Here is a 15,610-nt window from a genome sequence, read left to right as displayed (position 1 = left end):
GTGTGCGTGTTTGCTAAGCTAGAGCAATACGGGACAACCAGGAGCAGATTAATTTCTTAGGAAAACTGACAAAGTAAGCTCTTTCTTATTGATGTTATTTAGTTTGGGCTTGGCTGCACATTGCCTGCAGGGAAAATCTGAAAGATGTAGAGGTTTAAGCTTGGTCTTAGCCTTTTCAGTGCGCGTGGGTCCTATTTGATCTCTGTTCACGAAACATCAATCATCTGATTATGATTGGGACCCCACGCACAACAAGAGTCTGCTCATAAGAGAAAATGTAGTTTGATTACTAATGGTCTTCTAGGACAGCTACAGCTCACAGATGTGCCACTTGTGAATATGTGCAGAAGCTTGTTGAGAAACTGGCTTTCGGGTCACAACATTTACTAATGAGGTCCCAGGCCTCAGGAAAAGAATTCTCAGTACATTGCATGGGTGTCATTTTTTTCATGATCATACTGGTTGGGGCCAGGATAATATTACATATTGCAAAGATATGAATTGTCGTGACTAATGGTGATTCTTTTCAAGTTGTATTCTTATTTGAAATAGCTCAGATTTTCTGCTCATCGGGAGCAGGGCTAGAATTACTGTGTTTTTCTTTTTCCTGGCTGCTCGTCTTCAAGGGAGATAGGCCTAATGAAGCAAGAACAACGATGAGGTAGTGAAAATGAAATGTAAATGATGTTACATCTTCAAGCAAAGAAGGATGGAGAGGTTAAACAGATGGCATTTGGTGTAACTGCCTTATTATCCTGCCTCAGTCAGTAAATGGGCCCTTCCTTATCTTTATAGATTTGCCATACATTTTGCAGGTACGGTATTTTTTAAATGTCTCATTATTCTTCTGGAGCACCACTAAAATGCAGAATGTGCTCATCTGTTTGCATCAGTTTTGTTGGGAGCATTCTGGTGAGCCAACTTCCACTCGGGGAAAAAAACAAAACAAATTGTTTATAAATAAGTACCTTTTAGAAAAGGGATTAAGAATTGCCTTTGATTGCAGGAAGTTAAAATTCAGTTTGAAGTGTCTCACAAATGCTATGTGCACAAGTTCTTTGAAGATAAGGAATGCTGGGTTTAAATTCACTTTTGAAAGCATTTCGTATTGTCAAATGAGAACAGCCACCCTTTAAAGAGGTTTGATTCAGACATTGCAAAATAACAACTCATTTTAAAACTTATCTTTGCAGTTTCCTCAAGACCATTAGATGCTTTTGGAAATGTACTATTTAATTACACTGCAGTTTTGTATCATTGTGGGCATGTCATAGGCACACACTTCTTTTTTTATTAAGCCTACACTTCACCTTTTTCCATATTCCATGTTATGGCCAGCAGCATGTCACCCTGCACCTCATATCTGACAGCCTCACAGCAGGTGTGAGCCTGGTCAGTACCTGGATGGGAGACCTCCTGGGAAGAACTAACGTTGCTGCTGGAAGAGGTGTTAGTGGGGCCAGCAGGAGGCGCTCACCCTAGGGTCTGTGTGGGTCCTAATGCCCTAGTGTAGTGGTGGGGACACTATGCTGTAAAGAAGGTGCCGTCCTTCAGATGAGATGTAAAACCGAGGTCCTGACTCCCTGTGGTCATTAAAAATGCCAGGGTGTTTCTCAAAAAGAGTAGAAATGTAACCCGGTGTCCTGGCCAAATTTCCCATTGCCCTTACCAATCATGGCCTCCTAATAATCCCCATCTATGAATTGGCTTCATTACTCTGCTCTCCTCCCCACTGATAGCTGATGTGTGGTGAGCGTTCTGGCGCACTATGCCTGCCGTCGCATCATCCAAGTAGATGCTGCACATTGGTGGTGGTGGAGGGGAGTCCCCATTACCTGTAAAGCACTTTGAGTGGAGTGTCCAGAAAAGCGCTATATAAGTGTACGCAATTATTAATTATATTCTCACAGACTTTGGTCAGAAATGCTCTGTAGCCTGGTGCCACGAGCCCTGTGGGTGCCTTACTGTAAGATGCAATGTGAATATCAGTGCAACACTGAAGTGGAAAACGATATGTAGAAGTCTTTTCTTTGCATGGTACTAGGCTTAGTAAATCTGTCTTTGCGGTCTCTTGAACACCTGTTAATGGTTCTTTTGTGCCACTGCTGGACCTTGAGTTTTCTTTCAGGTGACTGGAGTCTGTGTTACTCGATCCGCATTGCTGACTGTGCATAAAGGACTGGGCTAAAAGTGGCTTTGCGTCGCTGAATAAGCTTTGATTACAAGGTGACATTGCAGTGCTGGCCTTCCTCAGACGGCTGTGGTGTTTCATTTCCAGTGCTGCTGCACTTTTAAAAACAACTGGGGAATATTTTTGAATGCCGCAAATTATGCACCCATTTTTTTAAAAAATAGTAAGGATTACTTCAAAAAATGCTCATTTTGTATTGTGCTGCAATAGGGGCAGAGTTTTAAACATTCCCCCTTTTCAGGTCTCTATAGCACTTGAAATAAAAATAATAAATAAAAATTCTGGCCTCACGTTGCATGCACTCAATATGTTTGTTTCACACTAAATGATTCATATTTTAAAAGTGAATTTGCAGTTTGACCATCAATAATGAGAACTGCAGCGGATTCCTTGCTTGGTGAGTGCTCTATGGGAGATTAAATTATAGCTCTCTGTTTATTAAGCAAAAAATGGGAATGCTGTCTTTTTAACGATGAAGAATAGCTCCTTGTTTTTGTATTATTTATACCCCTTATTTTAACATGACCAAATCAGTACTGTACTCTAACCTATATTAGAAGCCAGGCTCAATTAATCACTTTTTTATACATTTTCTTTCTTTACTCTTCTCAGCCTGCAGAATTGGATGCCTGGGTAAGCAGTGTGTATTTGCTGTTAATCTTACTTTCTTTTTTTATTTAAATGCCATGTTCTCATTGTGCATTAAAAACAGAATCTGAGCATGCATATACCATCTCCATTGCTATGTTTTAAGGGTATTCAGCTAGAAAATTACATATCATCTGTGTGCCGGCTGAAGTTATTCTCTTTGTCAACAGGCAGGAGCTTAAGTATGGGACTGATTGCACTGTATGGAGCAGGGGTATAATTTGTGGAAGCTTTTTAAAACTCATCTGCCCCATGAGATAAAGCTTTACTAGAACAATTAGTTCTGAATGATTGATCAACATCATGAAGATTTATAATCTTTTAAATTCAATAAAAGCAAAACTGTGTTTGTTTGGACTAGAACAGCCAAAGTTCCCTTTCAGGTGGAATATATCAGCTTATTCTCTTCAGTGTCTCACTATATGTGTGTTCATGTCTCTTTTGTTCCATTATTAATATTGATTAAATTTTTTGCGTCCGTTTGCTTCCTTTTGCATTGACTTTAAAAAGTCTTGAATTATTTTTTTTCTTGTTTTGCTTTGCCTTTGTACTTTGTACGCTAGATCAGTGCTAAATGTAAATTCATTAAATCATTAGATTTTTGAGTTGTCTAATGTACATAACCTGCTTTAGAATGGTTTGAGGCTTAAAATGACTTCATACTGGCCTATATATTTTAGTAATGGACAAACACCCCATGTATAGAACAAGTGATGGTCCCATGTAAAGGCACAAGTTAGGACATTCTGGAAGTTAACTGTGTATCTAAACTGTTGAAAGACCTTTCATCCATAGTGTGGTTCATTGTGTTAAGCATCATACTTAATACGATAGTGAATACAAAAAACGTTGATAAAATTATTTTTAAATCAATTTTAAATTTTAGTGCCAGCCACTGCAAAGCTGTGAAAACAGGAATGATATGCTCACAGTCTTAAATTTGATTAGGGTTCTAGTTGCGAAGCATTGAACTTGCTGAAGCCCATTGGGAACCACTAAGGAATAGCATTCGCTGGCACTGTTTCTATACAGTAGGTACTATTCAAGGATAGCATGTTCAGTTGGACTCCTTTTCTAGTGGTTGGCTGGGTCATTGCACGATTGAGGTGCAATGACTCCAGCATGTAAGATACCATATGAGCACCTGCACAGTCTCACCTGTTGTTCAGGGAAAAGAACTACAATTTATTGCCTTTACTATAGAGTAAGATGTTCCAAAAGGTACTTCTGCCTGTCTGTGCCAGTGTGCATTTGTTAGAAGTGGGCAGTAATACGATACCAGCAAAATGTGGAACATGGTGCCCCAATTTGCATTGCCTATGTGCTCCTGCAATGGAAGGAAGATCAGAGCAGCACCTGACATTAATCCTTCTTCACTATGTTCGACTGATCTATGAAGAAAAATACTCCAGCAAAGCCACTTCCTGGAGCCTCTTATTCATTCTGTGAATAGCATTGTCTAATCTCTACCGAATCTAATTGCCCAATATGTACCAATACGTACATTTACTAGACTGTCAGTCTGCATGTTACGTAGCAAAAAGAAAAGGCAGCTTGTAAGCTTTCATGTAAGTAAATTTTGGCATTGCCAGTTCGTTAAGGGACTCTTAGTAGTTTTATCACCCAAGTGCATGACTGGACATTTCACAATGGCTCACCTAACACATTAAGATTTCTTATAGTTCAGTCACCAAAAAAGTTCCATCTATTATATACATGCTCAAATCACAACCAGTTGACTAATAACTGATTTGGTACTCAACTGCTTAACCATCATGGCAGTATGAATTGAGTGGCATAAACTAAAGTCTTACTACCAGTTGGGGATGTTGTGATAGGCTGCTTCAGGGGTAGCGTACAAGGGAGGACCCCTTCTGTGATTTTGGAAGCCGCACACAATGGATAGTTTAATCACCGAATGTGCTTTGCATGGTTTCCAAGGAGGTCTTTTAGCACATTTACAAAGTGATCAGTATTATTTACGAGTTGTGAAGGCATACCACTGCCACAAAGTGTAGATTATAATTGAGTTTACCTACTATAGATAAGTATCCTGCCCTAATAATAAGTCTGGTGTCTAGTGATCTTGCTAATGGAAAATGTACAAAAATATCATTATTTTTTCAGAAGGTATGCATATCTATGTATGGGTCACATGAACCCTTGAAAATAATTTGTACAAGGTCATATGGAAGTGGCATTGTAAATCGTAAATTTATGCACAGGAAACAAAGCCATAACTTGTATTTGTAAATACAAGCAATAGGTGTTTGTTATTGCATCCTCTGAAAATCTGGGTTTGGTCTTTGAAGTACTGCTGCGATATAGTATATGAGTAGACAGTCCTTTTTTTATTTCTCACTACAGTATGTGTCGAACTACTTGTATGTGTAAACTCTGTTTAATTATAAACAGAACCATGAATTGCTTGCTGCTTGCCTGTCTTCCATAGTACTAGTTTTTCTCTTCTGCACAGAGCTCTTCCTTGTTTCTTCTCATGTTTAGGGATCGTCACACATTACAACACCAGCAGATCATTTACTTCAAACAGAATATGAGATCAGCTCTGTTCATAGCAATTATCCTGCGGCTGTTTCTGATATCTTTCTGTGGAGTGTTTTTCTGACTTTCCAGTGATCCAGTCAGACAGTTCAGCAGTAAAAGGCAAAATGCATGAATTGGAAAACAAGATCAATGAACGCAAAGCAAGAGTTCTGGGTTCATAATTTTTTTCCAGTTCATTATACTTTTCCTCCCTAGAGTTTTGCCTCTTTATCTTGTAAATTTAAATTAAACCAAAATGACCAATACAGACAAACAATGGGACTTTTTTCTGACCTGTTGTCAAAAGTGGGTAGCAGATAGATGGATGTATGCATGCATGCTTTTCTATTATTTTTACAGCTCAAATGCTGAACAAGTTCCTAATTATTTACATTACAACACTGCCACATTTTGAAAACAAGACTAGGAGTAACAATCATGCAGTGATTTTCATTGCACATCAAAGACCATGACATATGCATAGGATATTATATGTATGTGATTTGGTACAGGTCAGTTTAATGTGAGATCCATCTGCCCATGAAATCTGTAAGGCCCACAAAGAATGCAGAACAAAATTATTTGTCTACATTGCAGCAGAAATGGGTTGATCTCATTCATGCTTGTCATAAATACCTGTGATGCTTTCCCTGGAAGGTTACTATTTTTATTTATTTTTTTTTTTGTTTTAAAAAGCATTTAGCTTCTTTGCACAACTGCATTGTCCTACCTACTTGAAGCATTTCTTAAACAAAACCAAACAAACAAACAGCTTTGAATGGCTGATTTATTGCTGTGCCTGAAGCAGGTGGAGAAGGTGTGTAATTGAAGATTTGCTCATTCAGTCTGCTGTGTCTGATTAATCTATCAAGCAGACAGAGGGTGAAGCTTTTTGAAGACAGTGAGTTGAGCTTTCTGCTTTTCCGTTATGGTTTCTTTCCGATTATTGCCTGTGCCAGCTACAACATTGTGCATAGTGCGCATCTCATTGTATGTTAGTTATGTGAACTCCAAGTACCAGAGGACTGTGTCCACCCTCCACTAACCATCATCTGGCTGGACGAAGAGAATCCTAGCTCTTCGAAAGATTTGATTTTTAAGAAGATGCATAGAAGTGGTCGACAAATTAACATTTCAAGATCTAGACAATCAAGGCTTTTGAGCTCTACAGCTCTACGCATGGTATTCAGTCACATTAAGGAAAACAAGTGTCAAAAGCTCCAAAACCATTCCTGCCAAACCATTTGTGCTCTGGGTTTATATAGTGTTTTAACGAACAATGAAATTCTAGGTTTGTGTCATTGGTGATTATCATTATTTTCTACAATTCTTTTTAATATAGAATGTTACAACAAAATAGTAGGTTCCTCTAAACTGTTTGACAGAGAACACAACAACAATTAGTAAAGGTCCCCAGCTACTCACATATAATACTGTACAGTTAAGTATATTCATTATAGTGTGCTAATTTGGTGTAGGTGACAGCTAAGAGAAATTTTTGCGTGTGTCAGTAGGCACCAATAGGCAATCTAATTTAATGTAATTTTTCACTGCTACTGCCTAGCATCTAGGCTAATGGCTGGGTGCTTGCAACAAACAGTATCGCAGAGTAATGCAGTGTTAACAAGTTACATTTGGAGGCATTTATTGGATTGTATAGTTGTCCATAGTGCTGAGCTGCTGCAGTCCATCCTAAGTTAAAGAATTCCTAAGTTAAGGAACACTGTAACTGTAGTTGGATATTTATCAGCCAAGGTGGTAAAGGTGTTTCAGGAAAAGAAGTTCACATGATTTGAACAGGCAGCACAGTTATTTTGGTTTTGAACATAACTCATGGCAGTGACTGAATAGTTTTAGCAACACCAATGACGAAAGCTGTGTTTAAATGCCTGACTTACAGTACAGCCATTTGTCATGTTGCGGGCTCTACTGTGCCTGACAAGAGTTAATGCCTATTGGAGGTACAGTGCATCTTTCACTGACATCATTTCAAGACTTCAAAATAGCATCAGCTGATTGTATACCACCAGGTAGGAAGAACCTGGTCATTGTTGGCAGTGACATGACCCAGGCGTGAATGCATGCCACCTGGATCACAGAATTTAGCCTGCGTGCCTTTACTGCTTCGTCCTAAACCCTTTTTTTTCATACGATCTTTGAGTCACTTTGGCAGTGTCTTCTCACTTTGGGATTATGAATGCGGCGACAGTGCAGGGACGGCTTTCAGTATGCTTTTTGCTGGAGGCAGCACGTTTGAGGTAGTGAGAACAACAAGTAAAGGCTTTCTTGCTACACCTACACAAGGTTGTGGTGAATGAAAGAAATGTGTGGTACAAGATTCTCATTCAGCATCAGGATAGAAACACAGTTGGCTCTGGCACATTAAAGGCACAGCAAACTTCCCAATAATTCCAGATGCAGGATCCACAGTTGGGCTGTTCTATGCCAAGTTGCGTCCTAGGCCGACTAAATAGAAATTTAGCCAGAATGTTGGAGACACCCATTTTATTTCCCCCTTCTTCGATATAGCACAATCTGCTCGGCCAAACGTCTTTCGTTTGATTTAAAGGTTTTTGTGCAGCTTGTACATTCAAGTCAAAGATGTATCTTGGCTTATCTTTTTGTTTTTATATTGCCTTCTAAGAGTTGCTTCTTATTTCTCAATCTCATCTCCTTGTTTTTCCATTTGCACATTGGAAGGCTATTACTAGTTACCTTTTTCTCAAGCTGATAGTCTCACCTAGATATCAGAATTAAAGCACTTCACCCTCTGCAGTATCACTATGTGTCAGGAAGCTGAGATGTCCCGATTGGTAATGCAGCAAGCAAATTATTTTCTAGTAGGTCTATAAGGCTGCGCCCTCTCTGATAAGTTCTTTCTTTAAATGATTGCTAAGGCCTGCTCCCAGCTTGAAAACTGGAGAGATGAAAATCAAGCACAACCTGTCGGAAAGAAAAAGGTTTCACACTGAGCTTTTTTTTTTTGTTTATTTTAAGACTGCTGCCTGATCTCTTCAGTTGAAGCCTGATCTGTTTTCTCTTTTATAGGCAAAGCAGCTGGAGAGGAAAGAAGCAGAGCTGAAACTGCTGGACACTTTTTATAAGGAGCAGCTAGCACACCTCGAAAAGAAGGTAAGGGCCTCCACAGCTGGGGCTTGCTTCAAACAAAGTAGCAAGGGCTACCGTCCATAAGCGGAGGCTAGTTTGACTGGCCTAGTTTTTATTACTGTAAGCCTGGAACAAGGGGGTCTGTCCTGAACCTGTAGTATTACCATATAACGTTATCATCTCTATATGTAATATATCTTATTTATATCCATCTATAGTGGTTATTAATACATCAGAAAGAGTCCTGCAGAAAGTAAAAGTTCCAACCAGTATAGACAACACTACAGACAATGGAAAAAGATGGGAGACTTTCTTTAATATCAGAATTGATTTGTCTTAATGACTGCATCTGTTACACGTCTGTTAAATACCAGAAACTTGGGTATTTGTCTGAGTGCACAATTTTGAATTGAATAGGATAGAATAGAACTTTCATACTAGGTTGATTTTATTATTTTGTAACTAGACCACATTTTCAAAAAATAAATATTTGCAGATATTTTAGCAATAAACATCAGTGTAACATGTAAAGATTATACATTCAATAATGTTTTACGTTGTTGTCAATTAAAAACTAAAAGATTAAAGATAATGACAAATTCAGCAATAGTACATTTTTCAATAGCTATCCTTAATAAAATGAGACTGTTGGATCTTGAATCTCAGTCAGCACTTTTATATCGTGTTTTACATTAACTTTCTTGTCTACATAAACTTTTAATCCTGTTTATAAAATTTTAGTTTATTATTGTTTATAATTTTGCTTTATTTTGGAGGTAAAATGTCCTGAGATTCCATGTCTTAAAAGGCACTGTAGAAACTAAAGATTTGTATTATTATTCTTAATAACGACCACGCAAATGGAGTTAAAGTAGGAGAACAACTCTTGAGGTATTTTCTTTTGATCAAGTGGTGATTTTCTTTTTGTTGTCGCTTTTTGTTCAGATTCCTTTTTCAGCAATGGACGTTTTCTAAAACGCAAAATTGCTTCTTTTTTTTTTTGGCGCTGCAGATACACAATTGGAGGTTTTCTTTAAAATTGCCTTTTATTATGTCCCTTTTGTCATGCAGCATCCACTTTTGTATTCTTTGAAATGTTGGAGTCAATAGCAGTTAGTGCCTGTTCTTGGAGCTGCCTGTATTTGCTGTGAAAATGGAAGCAATCCGTGGTGACCCACCAAAAAGTAGTTTCTTTGATAATAAAATTGTATAAAGATACGCCTCCGACACTTTCCCGAGGCCAATAATTCAGTAGGTAACAAAAATTGTGTGGCCTGGAAGGACTGTTCTCACTGCAGGTTCACACTTCACAATCTTCATGTATCTATTGTATCTGTAATAGGTGATGTGGCAAACTTACTTCACAGCTCTTTTCTCTCTTATTCATGCTTTGAAAGAATGTGTGGCTTTTTCTTTTGTGTTGTTTTCCACCCAGAGTTCGTATTACGGAGTCCTTGACATTTTGTTAGCGCATTAAAGTCAGAGTGCATAGCGGGAAAATAAAGGTTTGCAAAACATTTTAGCAGTGAGGACATTTAATTTGTTTGTTTTTTTTTTTTAAGGCATAGGCAATAGAGTGGTTGGAATAAAAAAAATGAGTCCCATAGGTCAGTGTTAAGGATTCGATCTATTAATCTGTTTGCCCTTCGTAACGGGCTCTGTGTTGCATTCAGGCAGAAAGGGAGAAGTGTTGAGACATCTCCAATGCTGCGAAATGGATCAGAGACCTGGTTTTTAATAGCTTTCCCCTTTGCGGGCACACTGAGCGATTTTTAAGTGAAAGCAGTGCAGCATACCGTCTTGTTCCATCACTACGGATAAAGCCTTTTTTTTTTGCTCAAGTGCTTTTTTTTTTAATTGAAAGAGAATCTACATCTTGTTTAAGATGGCCCCTTTATGACCTGCTCAACAGTGCTCACCATGGTGGCTGCCTCTGATATTCTGACCTATGTATGTAAACTTTATTATTCCAATGGCTGAAAAGTAATACACTATTTTTAAGGTATGGAGTTCAGATTCCAGGGCAAGATGCCCCAAGCAGGAGAACAATATCTCCACACTTACTGGTTGACACAGGACCCACGGTTCACATGCTGTTATATTTTATTGTAGTAATCTTAGCCTACAGATGTTTTCACGACAAAGGTCCTGTTCTCCATAGCTCAATTCCTCGGTCCCTGTGTTCTCTCTGGCATCCTTAGGTTCTCAAGTCTCCTTGAGGTTCCTTCTAGTATGCACGTCCAGGAGGTACAGTACACAGGCATTCACTGCTCACTCTCCTAAACTGTTCAGCAGATTATTATAATCTTACTTCAAACCTAAATGTAACCTATAGATCTTAATGAGAAAGCACTGTACCGATTCAAACAGGCTACATGAAGCATATCTTTGTTTCTTGCTTACTGTCTGTATATTTATCTGTTTAACAAAGCATACTGAGATGTTTGTCTACATGAATTGTACACTTAATGGAAATCTGGATGATGATGATGATGATGAATGGAGATTTTAACAAATAAATTTAAGAACTGTGGCGACACTGATATACAACCTTTTATAGATGCTGTTCATTTCTGAACAGGGATAAAAGCAGCTCCGACACCTCTGTCTCATTAATGCCCCTCAGGTCGGACCTCAGGTGAATGTTAAGATGCCTGGGCCTGTGTGCCGAGCAGCTCAGCTGTTTCATGCCTCACCCTGCCCTGCCAGCCAGCCGCATCCCGAGTAAGAGCTCTGTGTGCGGGAATGCTAATCCACAATAGCTTATCTGCTTCCATTTCCACCTGAGTGGAATAAATTGATTTTGTGTGTCCCTGTCAAGTCAGTTTTGTTCCTTTTGAGTCATTTCCAACAGCTGGCAAAGGCAGAGCTCTCTGGCTGTTGTTTTATTTTTAATGATATGCGGTGCATTGATTGAGCACATGATTCATCTCCTTTCATTCCTTTTCTCCCCAAGTTAGCCATTTCCAGAGTTCATATCATGGTTCTCCAGCTTGGTGCCCTGAAGCCTCGGCTGGACCTCCTGACTATTAATTGTTGTATCAGTGATGAGCAGGAAGCCACCAACATGTGGGTTACATGTGTAAGGTGTTTTAGCCAATTAATTCTGTTTAACCCTTTCCGTGTTCTTCTATCATCACTTGAGACGCTGCCAGGGAAGCTGTAAGAGTGACCTTTTGACATCCTCTCAATCTAGCTATTGTGCTTCAAGGAAAGATTGTTTTCTGTGGTTTTAAAGAATAAAGGATTTACGTAAAACCTTATTTTAAACCTCTCTTCAAAACCTGCTACCTGAAGATTTTCCGGTTTCAGTTTTGCAACAAGAGGGGATTCAAAATAAAATACATTGATATAAATATTACAGATTCTGTACATTAATTACCAAATAATTTTTTGCGGTGATGGAGTTTAGATCAAATCAGTGGGCATTCTGATTGCACCATTCATAATGAGGCATTATGATTGAAGAGAATTCAGAGATCCTACAAAAAACGGTCATCATGAGCTCTTAGGTGGGTTAAATGATATTGGTGATAAATTCTACCAGCAGAGTAAAATATACAGAACTATCTCACAAAAATAGTTTGTGAAAAACACACGTCAATGCAAATATTTTTATTTTTGCTGGACAACATGAGATGTAGTAATATTTTGTATTATAATACCTGCTGTTTAGCTTCTTGCACTGTCTTAAAATATCCTTATTCCAGATCAACTACAGCTTGATTTTACTGTGCTAAAATGTTTTACTCATTAAGAACCTCTTTAGCTTTCTTGACTTCCCACAATGTAGTATTAATGTGTTTCTTGCCTAGGCTTGTGCTTTGAATGTAATCTGATGGAAATCTAAAACCAATAAAAAATGCCTCTTGGTTCTAAATATTGCTCATATCTGTTAATTTGACTACGTACTGTATTTTTTCCTTGTAGGTTAATAAGCATGATACTGATGTAAATTGCTAAATAATTATAAGCCAATTTAAGTTAAGTAAGCAGATTATCTTTGAATCTGTAATTTAACTAATAAACAGACTTAATAAAGTTGAAATGTTGATACCCCATTTGTAGGCTACTGACGGAAATAAGTTTAAGTAACTTCTAAGTTCTGTTGGTCTTAGTGAGAAAGTCAGATGCAGCTACTGCAGTCACAGTTGTTGGAAATTAAAAGTAAGCTTTGCCTCCTGACTTATGCAAAGTGTATTATTGCAGTGGAAGTGTTTATTACATAATACATTTGATTTTATTAAAGTGCTGCTAATCTTGAAAAGGGAAGAGGTGCCAGGAGCAGAATGGAGACGTTTGTGGAATGAGGAAGATAATAATATCCAAATAGTGTCTGCCTAATATTAAGGAGGTGTTTACTTTGGGATTTATTAGAGGCATTCCCATGAATGCAAAATTGAGTAATATTTGCTTTTGATGAGCTGTTTATAGATCTTTTAATCATTCTCTTCTTTTGTATATGTAGATGTTAACATGTTCTCTGATATTGTTCCTTAATTTCTGTTAAGCACATTTCTTGCTTTTCCATTAAATGCTGCTCATCCTATTTATTTTTTGCCCAAATTACTCTAAAACTGTAAAAAAAAAAAATTCTTTTCCTTTAGTATTCTCATGTCAGAGGTATTCTACAGTATCCGTATCTGGTAAAAGGCATTTTTTGTACAGCAAAATCTAAACTTTATTTGTATTTACTAAATTTGGATTGGTGGTCACTTATACTTATATGTGTGAATCAATATTCTCTATATTATATATGTGCAGAAGCTATAGATTAAGGCATAACAGCACTACTTTAAGTTAGCAGGCTGAGTTTTTAGTGTCAGGTAGCTCAGGAAGAGCAGTAGGCTTTCTAGTTCATTGTTCTTAGTTGGAAGAAGAGATGTTTTGGTGTTCTGACCTGTTCTGAAGCTAAATTGAAAAAGTTCTCAAAGATTACCGAAAAGGTGAGATTGAAATTTCCTAGTGTTAACCCCTTTGAAAACTTTAGAAGTGAAATGGGAGGGTAATTAGTTGGATTGTTTGGGAGAAGAGGGGACTTTTTAAATAACAGAGTGACTGCTGTCATTTTATTTTTTACTCGGGCTGGAATGCTCCTACTAGATTATGGAGGTACTTACCTCAGAAGCCAAGTGTGCCTTGGATTCAGACTGTAGGTGTTGATGTGTTGTCTTGTTCTCTGTGCTACATCTGGTGAAGTTGGGAGTGAGAAATTGGCTGAAATGAAAAGAAGAAGAAGAAGAATGGAACTGTTTGATGTGTGTAGCTTGCTCTAGAAGGAGTGGAAAGAACACGGTTGTTTTTTGTGATAAAGGGATAAACATAAGAGCAAAAGGGAAGTTACAAGAACTTATGTTTTGTATTTGGTGGCTAGTAGCATATTTGTTTGTTTCATCTACGAATTTCTTTCGGAATCCAAGGAGTGTGGTGTGGGCAATAGTCTGTTCCACATGCATTCAGTTCATTTCCATTCCCTGCAGGCAATGTTAGTACAGGGGAATCTTGTTGAGAATCCTGCACATTGGTTTGAATTTGTGGGTTTAGTGTTTTTTTTCTTCTCACTTAGAGAACAGCTTCAGTTCAGCAAGAGCTGATCACTTAGTGTTCAGCCTAAAGTGTTGCTTCCTTGTATCAGAAATATTCTCATTCCTGTGGTGAATTTAGTAAAGCAGTTAAGAGTTTTGTTGTTCACTTAAATTTGGACAATTTCCTGTCTTGCATTAAACAGACACGACATTGCTGTTGGAAGGTTTTTGGAAATCATAAACATGCATCGAGATTATATCACACATAGCGTAGTACTGCATTACCTTTCTCAAGCAAAGTAATACTTCATGAAGAGTTGGGTGTTTTGCCGTCATGGATAAGCTCATGTTTATGCATCTTTTGTTTCACTCAGACCACAGCAGCGTGGGGAGAAGTAGTTGAGGAAAATAACCTGATGAAAGTGACTGGACAGAGGTAAAATAGCAGAAGAAGATAAAAGAGAAATATGTCTTTATACTGCACGTTTTTTTGTGCCTTGACTGAGCCTTTTCAGTATTAAAAATGCTTAGCCTGCATTGTTAAGTGAAATGGTGCAGAAATGCTGAAGTAACTGTTGGTAAATTAAGTTAGACACATTCTCCTAAATTTATGTTATTTCATTTCTTCTTCTTTAGCTGCCTGGTATGAACCGTTCCAGCTGCTTTCCCAGTTCTGTAGTCTTATCTCCTGCTCACAGCACTCAGGGTGTTTAACGTTTAAGTAAACGTTTTACATCCTATAGTAAATGGGACTGCATATTGCTGTCATGCTTGAAGGAAGAAGGTGATTGGAAATGGGCTCATTTTATATATATCTTTATTTATATTTTACATTTTCTCTTCATTCCAGAGAGCTGACCAGTATTGGTATGAAGCAGTGGGGGGAAGAAAGACTTGATCTTTCATAGGTCCTTTTAGATTTTTTTAATATGTGAGTCTTTGGAAATGGAACTAAATTCAGAGTGCCCTAGCAATAATAAAGAAACCTGTAATATTAACATAAAAATTTCAATTCACTGAAACGATACATTCACAGAGATATTTAGAGCTGTGACACCACCAGAATCAGACACTGGTAGAATGAGTTAAGCAATAAATATATTTAACTGGTGGATACATTTAACACTATCCAGCATGTTGTGTTAAGCATTTATTTTCTGTTTATTTGTAATAGATGCTTCAATACAGAAACATTTCCTGCTAATATCTGTGCTTGTGTGACTTGAATTTATGATAGATATGGATTTTACTGGATGCCAGTACATTTCTTGCACGCTTGGAAAAAAATGGAAGGCTTGATCTTTCTCAATTTATCATGTGAATCTTATGAAGTAGCATTATATAAGTAATAGTGCAAAGTTACCTTCATAAAGAGGATGTGCAGCCAATTCCTGGCAAGTCAGTAACTTTGATTAGATGGTTTCCTTGTGTGTTTTTTACAAGGTAAATCAAAGTTTGCCTACATATGCACGATGGAATCTGTGTCCTGATGCAAGGTTGGTCACCATTTACATGAAATTGCTGCCCTCTTTGGATGGATTCCTATTGGCACAGTCTGTTTTGTCAAATCTGCATGTAATCTTTAGTTCCAGCT

General features: G+C 37.9%; 1 protein-coding gene across 3 annotated transcripts in view; it reads left to right on the top strand.

Moving 5' to 3' along the window:
* LOC148835383 (MICOS complex subunit mic25a-like) overlaps nt 1-15,610 on the top strand; it is a 150,865-nt gene that overhangs the window by 29,574 nt on the left and 105,681 nt on the right. For all 3 annotated transcript variants that reach the window (XM_088915662.1, XM_088915659.1, XM_088915661.1), the window contains exon 5: nt 8,432-8,515. In XM_088915662.1, coding sequence (XP_088771788.1) covers nt 8,432-8,515 — 84 coding nt within the window. The remainder of the gene's footprint in view (nt 1-8,431; nt 8,516-15,610) is intronic.

This window comes from Atractosteus spatula, chromosome 5 (genome assembly GCF_055471065.1).
Source record: "Atractosteus spatula isolate fAtrSpa1 chromosome 5, fAtrSpa1.hap1, whole genome shotgun sequence".
Classification (NCBI taxonomy): Eukaryota; Metazoa; Chordata; class Actinopteri; order Semionotiformes; family Lepisosteidae; genus Atractosteus; species Atractosteus spatula.
Note: the sequence above shows the minus strand (reverse complement) of the source record. Positions and strands in the feature narration are given on the sequence as shown.